This window comes from Bubalus bubalis, chromosome 13 (genome assembly GCF_019923935.1).
Source record: "Bubalus bubalis isolate 160015118507 breed Murrah chromosome 13, NDDB_SH_1, whole genome shotgun sequence".
In the NCBI taxonomy this organism is placed as follows: Eukaryota; Metazoa; Chordata; class Mammalia; order Artiodactyla; family Bovidae; genus Bubalus; species Bubalus bubalis.
The window spans coordinates 56197876-56213318 of record NC_059169.1 but is presented as its reverse complement, the minus strand read 5'-3'; the positions used below and the strand labels follow the sequence as shown (position 1 = coordinate 56213318).

Genomic DNA, 15443 nt, shown 5'->3' with positions numbered 1-15443 from the left:
CATGGATGGACCTAGATACTATGATCCTAACTGAAGTAAGTCAAAGACAAATACCATGTACTATCACTTATATGTAGAATATAAAATGGATACAAATGAGCTATTTACAAAATAGAAATAGAATCACAGACATAGAGAACAAATTTCTGATTACTAAAAGGGAAAGGTGGCAGAGTGGGACAAATTGGGGAAAATAAATGCATAAAATATTAAATAGATTTTCTTAAAAAAGCAAAGTTGGAGACAAAGGAGAACAGGGTGCTGGATTAGGATGGACCCACAGTACTATCAAGTAAGACTTTGAAATCGATGGCTATTTCCTTATAAGAGACGCCTTGTCCCATGCTAACAATGTGTGTTTACATTATGGTATGTCTAAAATTTTCCATAATAAAAAAATCTTAAAAATTAAGAAAAAACACTGCAGTAATTTTACTTAAAAAAATATGTGGATGAAAGTGCACTACAGACATGAACACAGATAACCTAGACTTCTCTTTTCCTGCCTTTTGCCAAAGGAATGCAAAAAAAAAACAAAAACAAAAACAACAGCTGGTTAATCCAACTCAAAAGGCATATGATTTTGATGAACATCTGATAGTTCATAGCACCCATGGCAACAACAGTTAAAGCTCTAACCTGCTTTAAGTCCTTCCACTATTTGGTGCTCTGGGATGCTGTCAATAAGAGATTTGCATCCTCATTCGCACAAAACAGGGAAAATTGGTACATGTATAATAGAGTGCTGAGATTCTGTTTTCTCTCTTCTTAGCCTAACTCAACCTATCTTCTCCTGCACGAATCCTGTATCTGCTGGTCTTTCTCAGGCACCTCTGTATCTCTTAAATAGAATAAACCTAAAGAACCCAGATGTTGGCGGGTGGCGGGAAGAACTACAGCTCTGGTCCCCAGACAGGCATTTCCCTTCACAGATGTTTGAGAAGAAGTCAATCCCTGCAGAGAACTTCAACCCCAGGGCTCCCCATGCACATTTCCACATGTTTGGAGAAAGGAAAAGTTCAAAACCACATCAAACATCCTCTGTGACCGTGGAGGATAAATATTCCAAACAAACAAAATCAGCATGTAATGTGTACTTCAATTTGCTGACGGATATTTTAAAAATTAACATTAGAATGAATGGCAAACGCCAACATCACCTCAAGACCTTTAACCCCAGAGAAGAAGAACTCGCAACCAAAGCCGTCCGGTCTTGAATTAGCACACAGCATCCTTGAAACGAGAGGCCAAAATAAAATAAACTGCCAGGATGGAGAGAACGGCGCAGGGGGCAGGGCTAGGAAAATTTCGGCTTTCTGTCATGTGCTTAGAAAAAGGCCATTGTTTGAAACTGGCCTGACTAGGGTTCACAGGCAGTTGTTGCTCAGTCGCTCAGTCGTGTCCAACTCTTTACGACCCCATGAAACACAGCATGTCAGGCTTCCCTGTCCTTCACTATCTCCTGGAGCTTGTTCAAACTCATGTCCATTGAGTCAGTGATGCCATCCAACCATCTCATCCTCCGTCACCCCCTTCTCCTCGATTGCTGTTTAAATATCAAGTATGTGTAGAAATTCTACATTTATATTTGAAAAATTCTCTGAAACTGCAGGGCAAGTCACTTCAGATACAATCTAACAAAACCAAACTTTTAAGACGTTTTTAAGAAGTGACTGACATGTATTTGATCCCTGGTTTGCACCAAACATTGCCCTAGGTGATCACCATAGTGATGGTGTGTGAGGGCTCGTACCCTGAGACCTAGGGGACTCAGGAAGCCCCAGCTACCTCCCGCAGCCTGACCAAGGTGCTGGTTTCTTTTTTTCTAAGCCCCTATCTGTTCATATGGTTGTAGAGTGAATTATCAGATGAACTAATGCTAATTTATTATACATGTAATTTCACAGGCAGAGCATATTTAGTTGAATGTATATTTTGTTTGGGACATAGTACTTTCTCAATAGACATCATCTGTCGTTACTCATTGGAAAAGACCCTGATGCTGGGAAAGATTGAGGGCAAGAGGAGAAGGGGTCAACAGAGGATGAGATGGTTGAATGGCATCACCAACTCGATGGACATGAGTTTGAGTAAGCTCCAGGAGACGGTGAAGGACAGGGAAGCCTGGTGTGCTGCAGTCCATGGGGTCGCAGAGTCGGACATGACTTATTTATTTTCTTTCATGTCTTTATTAACTCCAAAGATAGATATTACTTTTTAAAAAAGATTTTTTGATGTGAACCATTTTTAAAGTCTTTGTTGAATTTGTTACAGTATTGTTACTGTTTTATATTTTGGTTTCTTGGCCCCATGGCATGTGGGATCTTAGCTCTCTGACCAGGGATAGAACCCACACCCCACTTGGCACTGGAAGGCGAAGTCTTTACCACTGAGCTACCACGGAAGCCGCATATTATCTACTTCTCATACCTGACAAAACTAAGGCTCAGAAATAACACAATTTTGGCTCTTATGGACAACTGACTTAACTTGATCGATTTCTTAAGCACGAGGCTAATTTAATCCACATCCCACTTTCACTGTTAGGATTTGCAGTGAATAGGAAAGAAGTTTGATTCAGGTCACATTAACCTAGACCTCAGTGGATCCTGCAGACCCTGTAGGAAGCATCCAGGTTCCAGTGGGTGCTGGTTCCATTCCTTTAGGAAGAATCTGGAATTACTTTGAGGGGCAAATGGATTTTATAAAGCATACTTTCTTCCTTGTTTGGTAATCAGGAAAAGAAAAACAGAAACAATTTGGCGTGACATGTAATGACTTTGAAAGACAATTTCTGATAGAACTCTTGTCCAATGCCTGAATTTTCTGATTTTTAGAGCCCAGATATTTATAGGCCTATATTTATAGTGAGAACTCAACTAGACAGCCCTGGTCAAGTGACTGTTTTTGATTTCCCTTTTATTAGTGAAGAACTTCTTGTTATAGTTTTCTTTATTTATTTTTCAGTTCTAGTGACTAACTCAGATAGGGATTCGTGCAGGGAGACTTCAAGAGGCAAATGTATATGAATGTAGGAACTCTGGAGGCCAGGCACATAAAAACCAGAAAGTCCTTAACCTCTTAATTTTATTCCTATTGCTATTTTTTCTGAAGAAGGCAATGGCACCCCACTCCAGTACTCTTGCCTGGAAAATCCCATGGACGGAAGGGCCTGGTGAGCTGCAGTCCATGGAGTCGCTAGGAGTCAGACACGACTGAGCGACTTCACTTTATTTTTTCACTTTCATGCATTGAGAAGGAAATGGCAACCCACTCCAGTGTTCTTGCCTGGAGAATCCCAGGGATGAGAGAGCCTGGTGGGCTGCTGTCTCTAGGGTCGCACAGAGTCGGACACGACTGAAGCGACTTAGCAGCAGCAGCTGTATTTTCAGATCATGCCATCTAGAAACAGCAAGGTCCTCCGTGGACGTCAGTCTTATTATTATACAAAATGCACAAACTGAAAAATGTAAACTGCACTTCAGCAGATAATTTGGCCAAGTTCCACACAGAAGAACACTGTACAAAGAAGATGTCAGACAGTTATTTCAAACCAAGAGGGAAGTTTCTACTGATGGGACTTCCTGCCTTACTGGGATGACCACGTCTCACCCTAGCCAGGCCATAGGCTCCTGAAATATGTTATTTAAGAAAAATAGGATCAACTCTATTCAATATTGCTGTGTTAAAAGATTAATTCCAATGAATTTATGATATTCACATTAGGTGTTTCTGGGATATTCTCATCTAAAACACTCATAATTGCAACACTCAAGTAATTGTTTACAAAATCTGTAAACAAATCTATAAATACCTAAGTTTGAGTAAAATAGAACATGGGATATTAAAGCCTATGACTGCTTTTTAAAAATCATCTGTTTTCTTTGTTGCCCTTATACTCGCAAACATAAGAGAAAGCTCCATCCACAGGAGGCTGACAGCTGCTTCTCACTGAGGCCAGGCAGCCCAGGAGGATGCTCCTGGGAGGGCCTGCACTGGGGGCGGCCTTCGAGGCTGCTGCACCTGCTGTCTGGAAAACTGCGTAACAGAAGTTTGCTGGTTTTAGTCTTTCTATTCCTTCTCTCACAGCAGCAGTTTGATTCTGGAGCTGGCATCTCTCCCAGTGGTGAGCAAGTCCAGGCAACCTTACCCACTGTGCATAAGAGCAGACCAAGTCTCTGATGGGCTTCTTTCGGGAGCAGACATGCGACTTTGCCAGGAACTCCCACTGAACGTTTCCTTGCATCCCCCTCCTTCAGGGTTCTGAACCACCCATGACAGCATGGGGTGAGGGACAAGCTCCCCATTGGACTGAGGGGTGGAAAGTCTCCCTAAGGGGCTGGGCTCATCCAAGAGGGCCAGAATGGGATATGAACTGGGCCCCTCAGCAAAGGCGGGAGGGAAGGTGGGTGCTGGGGACAAACGGCGGTGTCCCAAGCTACAACAGTTAACCTGAGGACAAGGGTTCTCCTGGTCCTCAGGCCAGTGTTGGCTTGACACAGACAGTCTGGAATGTTCTGAGCAGAGATGGCCCTTACCTCAGCTTCTCAGCGTACCTCTTAAAGCACCTGGAAACAAAAACCCTTTTTTTATATTTATATGGAAAATGCCTGTGCCTGAGATCTTGCTCAGCTGCAAAGTCCAGAGAAAGCCAGCGCGTAGGGAAGATGAGGAATTAATCGCTTTGATCCAAGGACGGCACCGAGGCAGCCAGACCCACCCCACTCCACCTTCCCGTTCACTCTTGGTCCACTGAGATCTGCCTTGTGTATACAAAGTGTGTATATAAAACTCAAAAGTAAAGCCGTTCCTGGGTTTGGATAAAAAAAAACAAAAAGGGCTGTCCTCTGCCAGAAGCTGGCTGGAGCCTGGCACTGCAGACGGAGTTAGCAGTTTGTCAGCTTTGAAGTGAAAGTTTCTTTCCCTCTTTACTAGCCATGGAAAGGACTTTAAAGGAAAAGCAAGGAGCAGTCGGTGAGCAGTGCTTTTCTGTGGCGGACGAGGTAATGTCTCAGGGTATAACCTGCTGCTTAGAGCGCGGGGCTGAGAGCAGACGCCACACCACCTGCGGGAGCTCACAGGCCCACCGCTCAGAGACGCAGCGCGCTGCGGACACCCAGATGCCGTCTTCTCCGGGAACCCCCAGGGCTGGCTTGAATGTCAAGGGTCACCTTTTAGGTGTGGTGAGCAGGGGTGCTCCAGCTTTAGACAGCCTGGAGATTTATCAAAATTCAGAGGCTGGGGCTCCATGCTCAGGGATTCTGATTGTGTGTGTGTGTGTTGCAAGTACATATTTTTTTTTGGTGAAGAAAGAGGTTGTCATTTTAACAAGCAGCCCAGATGGTCCTGATGTAGGTGGTCAGTGGACCCTACTAAGAAATTTCACCTCAAGAACCTTTAGAATGTTGAAAATAAAACAAAGTAAAAAAGAACCCATAAAATGTTAAAACTCTTTAGCCAAAAGAAATGGGAGTTTAAGTCACAATATTCCGATTTATAAAGGCTTGAGGAAATAACTGACCAGTGAAAGATGAAGATGAGGAGGCAAGTCTCTCAGGTAATTCTATTTTGACTCCTGGTAAGAAATGCCATTTGCCTTCAGAGACTAGTTTAATTTTACGACTCGAATCGCGTTCCATTGCCAAAACCTGACTGCCCGTGACCTACAAAAAAATGGCTTATAAAAATCACTAGAAACAATCTTATAATAATATAACAACAATAATTTTTAAAATGCAGTCTTTTTTCCAGAATATTATCACCCCAAAGCCTTCGCCAACCATCTTAGTCAGCTTGAGCTGCTGTAACAAAACACCCCAAAGTGGGTGGCTTCTCAACAGCAGGAATGTATTTCTCCCTGGTCTGGAGGTTGAGTATCTGACACCAGGGTGCCATCCTGGCTGGGCTCTGGTGAGGGCCCTCTTCTGGGTGGGAGATGTCTAACTTCTTGCATCTATTTTTTCCCTCTCTTGCTGTGTCTGTCAGGCGTTTTTAAAAATTGAAGGATAGATGACTTACAATATTGTGTTAGTTACAGGTGTATAGCAAAGTGACTCAGATATATATTTTTTTCAGATCCTTGCCTTTTCACACAGCAGAGAACAAGCAAGCTGTCGCTCAGGTTGTCTCTCCGTTCACCTGATCTCTAGTCCCTCCCCAAGGCCCCACCTCCATGCTGGAGAGGGGGGGTCAGGGCTTCAACACAAATTTGAGGGGGGCCCAAACATTCAATCCACAGGACCAGCATAGCACCAAAGGGATGGATATGACTTGGCCATATTTTCAAATTCAAGACCAGAGCTAAGAAATAGTCCTTTCAACACAGACTGTGGATTATCCACCCAGCAGCCCCTGGACATGAAAACTACAGTAATATTGCCTTCCATGTCTAATGAAAACCTCGGTCTCAGCCAGTGACAGACAATTTCAGAACAACATCTTTTGCCTCATGGAAACAGACCAACCAACGGAAAAGCTGAAATGATGTGGTTTATGTTAAAAAAAAGCTTTTATACCCAAGTGAAACATGATTTAATATTACAAGTTCCTTGCTCTTGCATGGCAGGAATAGCTCACTGGTTTTTTTTTTTTCAGAAAGTCCCCAACTATGGAAATTTCATCATTACATTGAGCCTTTGAACCACACAAAAGAACATGCAACTCGGGCTACATAGTGAATGGTCCCGCCACATGTCAAAGGTCACCCTCCTGATGAACTGGCGACCAGCCTATCTCATGCATATCTGAATTGGGGTTACTGGAGTGAACACAGAGGGGTCACTGGAACATCTCTCTGGGGAGGGGCTTTCAAAGGAGGAGGCTTTGTCAACCAGTCACCCGTCAGCTGATTCCATCCTTCTGCTGTCATTCTCCTCTAATTTAGAAGACTGTTCTCTACAGTTGCCTGCTGTCCCTTTTATCGTCCTCTGCCCCAAATCCCAGAACACGAAGCAGATATTTTAGGCACCAAGCCTTACCCAGTGGTCATCATTATGGATAGTCTTCTTGCTTAATTAACCCATGCATATGGAATCTAGAAATATGGTACTGATGAACCTATTTGCAGGGCAGCAATGGAGATGCAGAAGTAGAGAAGAGACTTGTAGACACAGTTGGGGAAGGAGAGGGTGGGACAAATTGAGAGGGTAACATAGAAACATATACACTACCATATGTAAAATAGACAGCCAGTGGGAATTTGCTATATGATGCAGGGAGCTCAACCCAGTGCTCTGTGACAACCTAGAGGGGTGGGATGGGTGTGTGGCGGGGGTGGGTTTCAAGAGGGAGGGAGCATATGTATCATCTTATGTGTAATTCATGTAGATGTGTGGCACAGGCCAGTACAATATTGTAAAGCAATTATCCTCCAATTAAAAAAAAAGTTCAAGAACAGAAAGAACTGATTGAAGTGTACAAAGCATCTTTGCTGGGAAATGCTTGTTTTGCTACACAACAATCTTCTTGATTCATTTACTGCTCTGTAACTTCCTCTACCACTTGGATTTGGGAAGGACCTGAAAAGTGTGCTACATGTTTGTCCTGGTGCCTTACAGGAGGCAAAGCTGTGTTCAGGGACATACAAGTCGCCCCTCTAGGACACGTCCATCCTGTTCAGCACCTCAGAGGAGGTCCCAGGCCCCCGAGGGTGCATCAATGGATTCACCAAGTAAAAATGGCAAGCAGCCCACCCTGATGACCTCACAGTAAACACTTGCTGGGCATGTATCTAGACCTGGGAGACCTGAGTTCTGGCTCATTTGTGCAGAGTAAGTGAGGTAAAAATAGCAGCCTGATGTGCCATGCATGGGCCTGCCCCTATAATATGTCAGTGTGGGGCAGGAGCCAGAAGAAGCCTGCAACCCACAGCCCTCTCTTCCCATGCTTGGTTCTGACCGGAGACACCAGCGCCCTTGTGCAAATTCGGGGGGATGACCCAGAGCAAACCTTAGCAGACCCAGCGCACGCCCCCTGTGAACAGCTGCCCGGGCCCTGCGGTGTGCTCCGGGCCTGGAAATGGGGACAAAACAAGGCAGGCCTGGCAGGTAGAGTTGGGGAGCAGACTACAGCTGGGGTGCTGTCCCAGCACCAGGACTGCTGACCTGGACAAGCCCAACCAAGGATGGTCAGCACCTCCAAAGGGGTCCGAACGCAAAAAGAACAGGGAATGCAATGTCTTCCTTCACAGACATTCTGCGTCCCTTCCCACAAATCACATATTCTCTTATAAACCCTGAAACATTTCCCTGTAAAGCAAGTTTTACAGCTTCATTTGTAAACTGAGGGCGTTTGGAACCCAGGGCTTTCAAGTTCCTCCCCAGACCCCATCCCGTGGGATCTTAAGATCCAGTGTGTCAGGGCTGAAGGCTCCATGGCAAACACTAGACGGAGATAATATAAAAGATGAAACAAAATACAAAAGAGCGTAAAGGTCTTCTATCTCAGCCTCTCGAAGAGATGCACAGTGAGAAATTCTGGTTAACTAATGATCTGGTTCATAGAGTGGTTAGATTTCTCTTTCACAGGTGACACTGTCAACTACTCAAAGTATAATAATACCACTATCGAAACTGCAACCAATATAACCATGAACGACTCAAATCATCTCCCATTTTCCATGTCTGTGAACTGTACATCTGAGAACAGCATTCACTGTGGAAATGCGGACGCACTGGGTAGGTCAGAGGAATTAAGTCAACAGTTTACCTAACTGTGGACATTTCAAATGCTATTCCTGTGGCCTGGACAACCTCTTCCAGGGGCTCTGATGTGGTTTGTTTTCCACCAGATTCATTTTGACAGAAGCAGGCAACACCAGCCTGTCCTGCAGTTCATCCCCACCCTGAGACCCAGGACACCAATGACAATTAGTGGCACTGACCTGTCCTTTCATGTCTGGAGCGATGGGAATGGTGGGCCAGATGGTCGAGTAGATGCCAAAAAACACCAGCCAGATGAGCATGCTTCCCCAGACAGCCAGGTGACTGAACTGCAGGAGGAAACAGACACTCAGGCAGGGTTGTCTGCGGGCCCAGGAGCCACCTGATCGACTCCCCCACCCCGCTGCTACAGGAGCCCTCGGTCCATGCCACTTTTCTTTATGGAAAGGTTTCTATGAGTCACCGGTCATTGGAGAATTTGATCTTTCTCATTTTCTTGTCTCAGAGTATTTAATGGTGAATTTAAGTAACTACCGACCCCAAACCACCCTGAAGAGGAAAGCACTTTTTGTACCACTGCTGATGGTCCCCTAGGCCCACCCCATGGTGCCCGCAGGCCCCCACCCGTCCCTTACTGGTATGCATTCCGACCTGGATCTGAATAAACAAGGCCTCATTCATCTAGGAAGAGGGTGCTGGACAGACAAAATGACCAAGATGGTTTTATTTATCATTCTGAGATTTCAATTGTTCTTTTCCAAAGAACTTGAAATCTGGCATGGACATATATCTTAACATCACCACTCTGAGCATCTGCTGGGTTGTGAATTTCTTCTCCTTTGTCCTCTTAATAGGATAATCCTTGACTTCCTCCATGATCTAATCCATCGTGAGCGTCTGTCAGCTTTTTAAAAAATCTGACCACTGCTCAGTGCCTGCTCCAACCCCCGGGCTAAGCCACCACCCCCTCACCTGGCTTCATTGTCTCTGTCTCAATTCTCTGCTTCCATATTAACCTCCCACCCCTCTCTTAAGTAATTAGCACAGAATTAGAAGCCTTTGTAAACAGCAGAGACAACCATGAAACATTGGCCATAACCCTCAAGAGGTGGAGATAACTAAAAATGTCCCAAATTGGGGACTGATTAAATAAGTGATGGGATACTGATAAAACTCCATACTCTTCCTGCTGCAAAACTAATACAGTTATGTAAAGTTTAAAAATAAAATAAAATTAAAACAAAACAAAACAAAACAAAAAACTCCATACTCTTTAATCATGAACTATGACTTTGCAGAAGCATATTTTAAAGCATGTAACATACTGATATATTTTTAAGTGGAAAAAAAAAGGCTACAATACTCTATGTTCTGTAAAGCTTCATCTTATTAAAATAAATGAACAAAGTCTGGAAGATAATACAGCAAATGTTGAAAGTAACTACCTCTTGGTGGCAAAATTATGGAAATTAAAAATTCACCTTTCTGTCCTGTATTTTCTTTGTATGTATATATATATATATTTTTTTTTTTAATAATGTACATACATCTTTGAAATGAGCTGTTAATAGCTTAGAGCTGTATTAAGAGCCTAGCAAATGATTAGAGAAATTTGGATGGCAAATGTGCCCTGATAAAGATCAAACCACAATTTTTAGATGCAAAAATTTAAACTACCGTGGCTTGACATTGCTGTTTTCCTGGGTTTTAAAAAGATACTATGCCACAAAAATATCTATACAGGATAGAGAAATATTAGTAATTCTATAGAAAACTTACTTTGGTCCAAGCTGTCGTCTCCAAACCAGCTTTCAGACAAACAGTAACAACAACATACTGTGAAAGAAAGCGGAATTTGGGAAACGTGTTATCCTTGTATTTTCAGGCAGGAGAAACCCCACATCCTCCCCAGGGGCAGTTTCCCAGCAGCTGGACTTTGGAAGTGCCACCTTGGGAGCTAGTTTCCTGGGGGTAAGTTTTAGGGAACTTACAGGCAGGTTTCTTTTAAGAAAAGCCCTCACTTTAGTGATTGTCTTCTCGTAAGTAATAGTCACTCCCCCCTTTTCTTTAGCTTGGAAGATTAGGGAGAAATCACCCTCTCTCAATGCAGGGTTTTTTTTTTTCTTTGCTTGTTTTGATTTTTCACAAGTAGGTGTGAAATGTTCACGTAAAGATTGAGGGAAGTCTGTTGATCCCTTGTCCTGAAATCTGAACTTTACATAAGTGAGTGAATGAAGTCACTCAGTCATGTCTGACTCTTTGCGACCCTGCGGACTGTAGCCTACTAGGCTTCTCCATCCATGGGATCCTCCAGGCAAGAATACTGGAGTGGGTTGCCATTTCCTTCTCCAGGGGATCTTGCCGACCCGGGGATCAAATCCAGGTCTCCCGCATTGTAGGCAGACGCTTTATCCTCTGAGCCACCAGGGAAGTTCCCACCAGGGAATTTTGCGTAAACTTCACTGAAATACAAGGTAAGCATTTTACAACCATTTTGAGCTTGTTGTTCTTGTGCAGGTGCTAAGTCGTGTCTGACTCTTTGCGACCCCATGGACTGCAGCATGCCAGGCTTCCCTGTCCTCCACTATCTCCTGGAGTTGTCTCAGATTCATGTCTATTGAATTGGTGAGGCCATCCAACCAGCTCATCCTCTGTCATCCCCTTCTCCTCCTGCCTTCAATCTTTCCCAGCATCAGGGTCTTTTCTAATGAGTTGGCTCTTCGCATCAGGTGGCCAAAGTGTTAAGAGTTTCAGCTTCGGCATCAGCCCTTCCAATGAATATTCAGGGTTGATTTCCTTTAGGATTGACTGGTTTGATCTCCTTGCAATCCAAGGGACTCTCAAGAGTCTTCTCCAGCACCACAGTTCAAAGGCATCAGTTCTTTGGTGCTCAGCCTTCTTTATGGTCCAACTCTCACATATGTACATGACTACTGGAAAAACCGTGACTTTGACTATACAGACCTTTGTTGGCAAAGTGATGTCTCTGCTTTTTAATATGCTGTCTAGGTTTATCATAGCTTTCCTTCCAAGGGGCAAGCGTCTTTTAATTTCAAGGCCGCAGTCTTTAAGGAATCTATAATATATACTTCAGAAATTTGAAATAATAATGACAAAGACTTTATATAAAGGGAGAGAGAGGTAGAACCCACACACGTGCCATTCAAGAAAGATGCAATAAACAGGCAAACTTACAGTATAAACGATATTTCCAACAAATAAATAGTCTGTGGCATGACCATTGGCCAACACAGTATCTGAAAAACAAAGAAGTTACAATTAACCTGTAGAGCCCTGCAGTCTGTTTTACTCAGAATGTAAAAAGAGAACTTTAGAGACATTTACATTTGTCACATCGTCTGTGATTCTAATGCCTCCTCTTTCTAACTCTGAATTTCTTCATCTTATATTTTCTCCAAATGAAGCAAACACACAAAGTCAGGTTTCCAACAAACCAACCAACCAACCACTTTTCATACAGATTAAAATTTCTCTTTGTCTGTTAGAAGAAGGAATAGAATAAAACCATATTAATCTATCTCTGGGTTTCCCTGGTGGCTCAGTGGTAAAGAATCCATCTGCCAATGCAGGAAATGTGGGTTCAATCCTTGGGTCGGGAAGAGCCCCTGAAGAAGGAAATGGCTACCCACTCCAGTATTCTTGCCTGGAGAATCCCATAGACAGAGTGGCCTACAGTCCATGGGATAGGTCACAAAGGGTTGGACACGACTAAGCGACTAAACAACCAAAAAAATCTATCTCTGTGGGTGTTAGTATTAGACAGTCTCTGCATGTTCATTTACCATTTGTCTTTAATTTTTGCTAAATTGGCACTATAGGCCAATAGCAGAGATAACTATGTGATACAAAATGAGTGGATGACGACTGCACTCAGAACTCTGGAGGACTTTCACTACTCATGTTCTCCATCGACTTCTATGTGAACTACTGGGACCTGTAAATGCAAACATTCAATGCGAGATGCCTAGACAATATAACTAGGATGTGAAGCCTTAATTTTGCAGCTTTTCCATTTTCTTCTTCTGAAGGATGACTATGAAAAGACAATGTACATAATGATCACTAAGACAGAAGTGAAGGGAAAGTCCCTCAGTCATGTCTGACTCTTTGTGACCCCATGGACTACACAGTCCATGGAATTCTCCAGGCCAGAATACTGGAGTGGGTAGCCTTTCCCTTCTCTGAGGGATCTTCCCAACCCAGGGATCAAACCCAGATTGCCTGCATTGCAGGCGGATTCTTTATCAGCTGAGCCACAAGAGAATTATCTGGTTCAGGTCAGCTAGCTTGCTGTGAAAAGTCTGGTTTTTACCTTGAGGGTTGAAAACCTGTTTTAAATTCAGAAATGGTTTATTTGAGTGACACTTCCAATCTCCTTTTATTCTTTCTTTATATCCAAATTAGACCTGTGGCCTATAGGCCAAGTAAATACGGATTTTTGTGTTCAAATTTCCAACCCAGTAGCTGATGTACATGTACATTTGGGCTCATCAATTTACCCATCTGTTTGTTGAAGAATCTGACTCATGAAAGAATCAAGATCTATTTAGTTTTGTCAAACACCATAATGACAAAGTACATCACAGGTAAAATATGATTGTCATGGGACCCTGGATCCAGCCACAGGGTGTTCCCTTTCTCCTGATTCTAGGTAATAAAATTGGTGGATAAGGACAGATGAATCCTCAAAGAGACATCACGGGTTGTGTTAGCTTCAGACCTAAACTGAGAGTTTCCGAACTACCTCCTATTCGTTTTAGCTCAAGGTGGATTTCCTATCTTTAGTCTCGCCCTCTGAGTTCACAAATGAAGAAAAGACTTTTGATTGAGATGAGCAGTGATCTAAGAGCCCTGAGTTCTACCTAAATGAAACCCTGACAGAGTCTGGAGAAAACGCTGATCAGATGGTAGACTTAGAAGGGCTGGGAGGCTTAGCTGAGAACCAGGTTTACAATTATGGTTTGACAACTTCTGAACTTCCTTTCAACAGTAATATTACAAAGGCTGGTTGTAATTAAATATACAAAGCATTTGTCTACATATGGAGGACTTAGAATGTGTTTCATACTTCAAGAATATACACTTCAGTTCAGTTCAGTTCAGTCACTCAGTCATGTCTGACTCTTTGCGACCCTATGACTCACAGCACACCAGGCCTCCCTGTCCATCATCAACTCCCGGAGTCCACCCAAATCCATGTCCATTGAGTCGATGATGCCATCCAACCATCTCATCCTCTGTCATCCCCTTCTTCTCCTGCCCTCAATCTTTCCCAGCATCAGGGTCTTTTCCAATGAGTCAGCTCTTCACATCAGGTGGCCAGAGTATTAGAGTTTCAGCCTCAACATCAGTCTTTGCAATGAACACCCAGGAATGATCTCCTTTAGGATGGACTGGTTTGATCTCCTTGCAGGAGTCCAAGGGACTCTCGAGAGTCTTCTCCAACACCACAGTTCAAAAGCATCAATTCTTGGGCACTCAGCTTTCTTTATAGTCCAACTCTCACATCCATACATGACCACTGGTAAAACCAGTCTTGACTAGATGGACCTTTGTTGGCAAAGTAATGTCTCTGCTTTTTAATATGCTGTCTAGGTTGGTCATAACTTTCCTTCCAAGGAGTAAGCGTCTTTTAATTTCATTGCTGCAGAACTGCTCCAAGGCAAACCATTCAATATCACGGTAATTCAAGTCTATGCCCAGACCAGTAATGCTGAAGAAGCTGAAGCTAAACAGTTCTATGAAGACCTATAAGACCTTCTAGAACTAACATCCAAAAAAGATGCCCTTTTCATTATAGGGGACTGGAATGCAAAAGTAGGAAGTCAAGAAACACCTGGAGTAACAGGCAAATTTGGCCTTGGAGTACAGAATGAAGCAGGGCAAAGGCTAATAGAGTTTTTCCAAGAAAATGCACTGGTCATAGCAAACACCCTCTTCCAACAACACAAGAGAAGACTCTACACATGGATATCACCAGATGGTCAACACCGAAATCAGATTGATTATATTCTTTGCAGCCAAAGATGGAGAAGCTCTATACAGTCAGCAAAAACAAGACCGGGAGCTGACTGTGGCTTGGATTATGAACTCCTTATTGCCAAATTCAGACTGAAATTGAAGAAAGTGGAGAAAACCACTAGACCATTCAGGTGTGACCTAAATCAAATCCCTTATGACTATAGTGGAAGTGAGAAATAGATTTAAGGGCCTAGATCTGATAGACAGAGTGCCTGATGAACTATGGACGGAGGTTCGTGACATTGTACAGGAGACAGGATCAAGACCATCCCCAAGAAAAAGAAATACAAAAAAGCAAAATGGCTGTCTGAGGAGGCCTTACAAGTAGCTGTAAAAAGACGGGAAGTGAAAAGCAAAGGAGAAAAGGAAAGATATACCCATTTGAATGCGGAGTTCCAAAGAATAGCAAGGAGAGATAAGAAAGTCTTCCTCAGCGATCAATGCAAAGAAATACAGGGAAACAATAGAATGGGAAAGACTAGAGATCTCTTCAAGAAAATTAGAGATACCAAGGGAATATACACTTAATGAACAGAAAACTGTTTGTTAATTCTACACTGGAAATAGAAATTACGTTACTAAGCATAAGACGGGCTCTGTTCTAAGCACTTTACCTCCATGAGGATGCTTACTAGTATATGTAATACTGCTGCTGCTGCTAAGTCGCTTCAGTCGTGTCCAACTCTGTGCGACCCCATAGACTGCAGCCCACCAGGCTCCCCCGTCCCTGGGATTCTCCAG

At 43.3% G+C, this 15443-nt stretch overlaps 1 protein-coding gene across 4 annotated transcripts in view; it reads right to left on the bottom strand.

Moving 5' to 3' along the window:
- ATP8A2 (ATPase phospholipid transporting 8A2) overlaps positions 1-15443 on the bottom strand; it is a 481981-nt gene that overhangs the window by 113911 nt on the left and 352627 nt on the right. For 3 of the 4 annotated variants that reach the window (XM_025262844.3, XM_025262845.3, XM_025262846.3), the window contains exons 31-33: positions 11856-11917; positions 10440-10496; positions 8882-8989 (exon numbers count right to left, since the gene is read on the bottom strand). In XM_025262844.3, the coding sequence (XP_025118629.3) occupies positions 8882-8989; positions 10440-10496; positions 11856-11917 (227 nt within the window). The remainder of the gene's footprint in view (positions 1-8881; positions 8990-10439; positions 10497-11855; positions 11918-15443) is intronic. The other variant, XR_006544067.2, reaches the window with a different exon arrangement.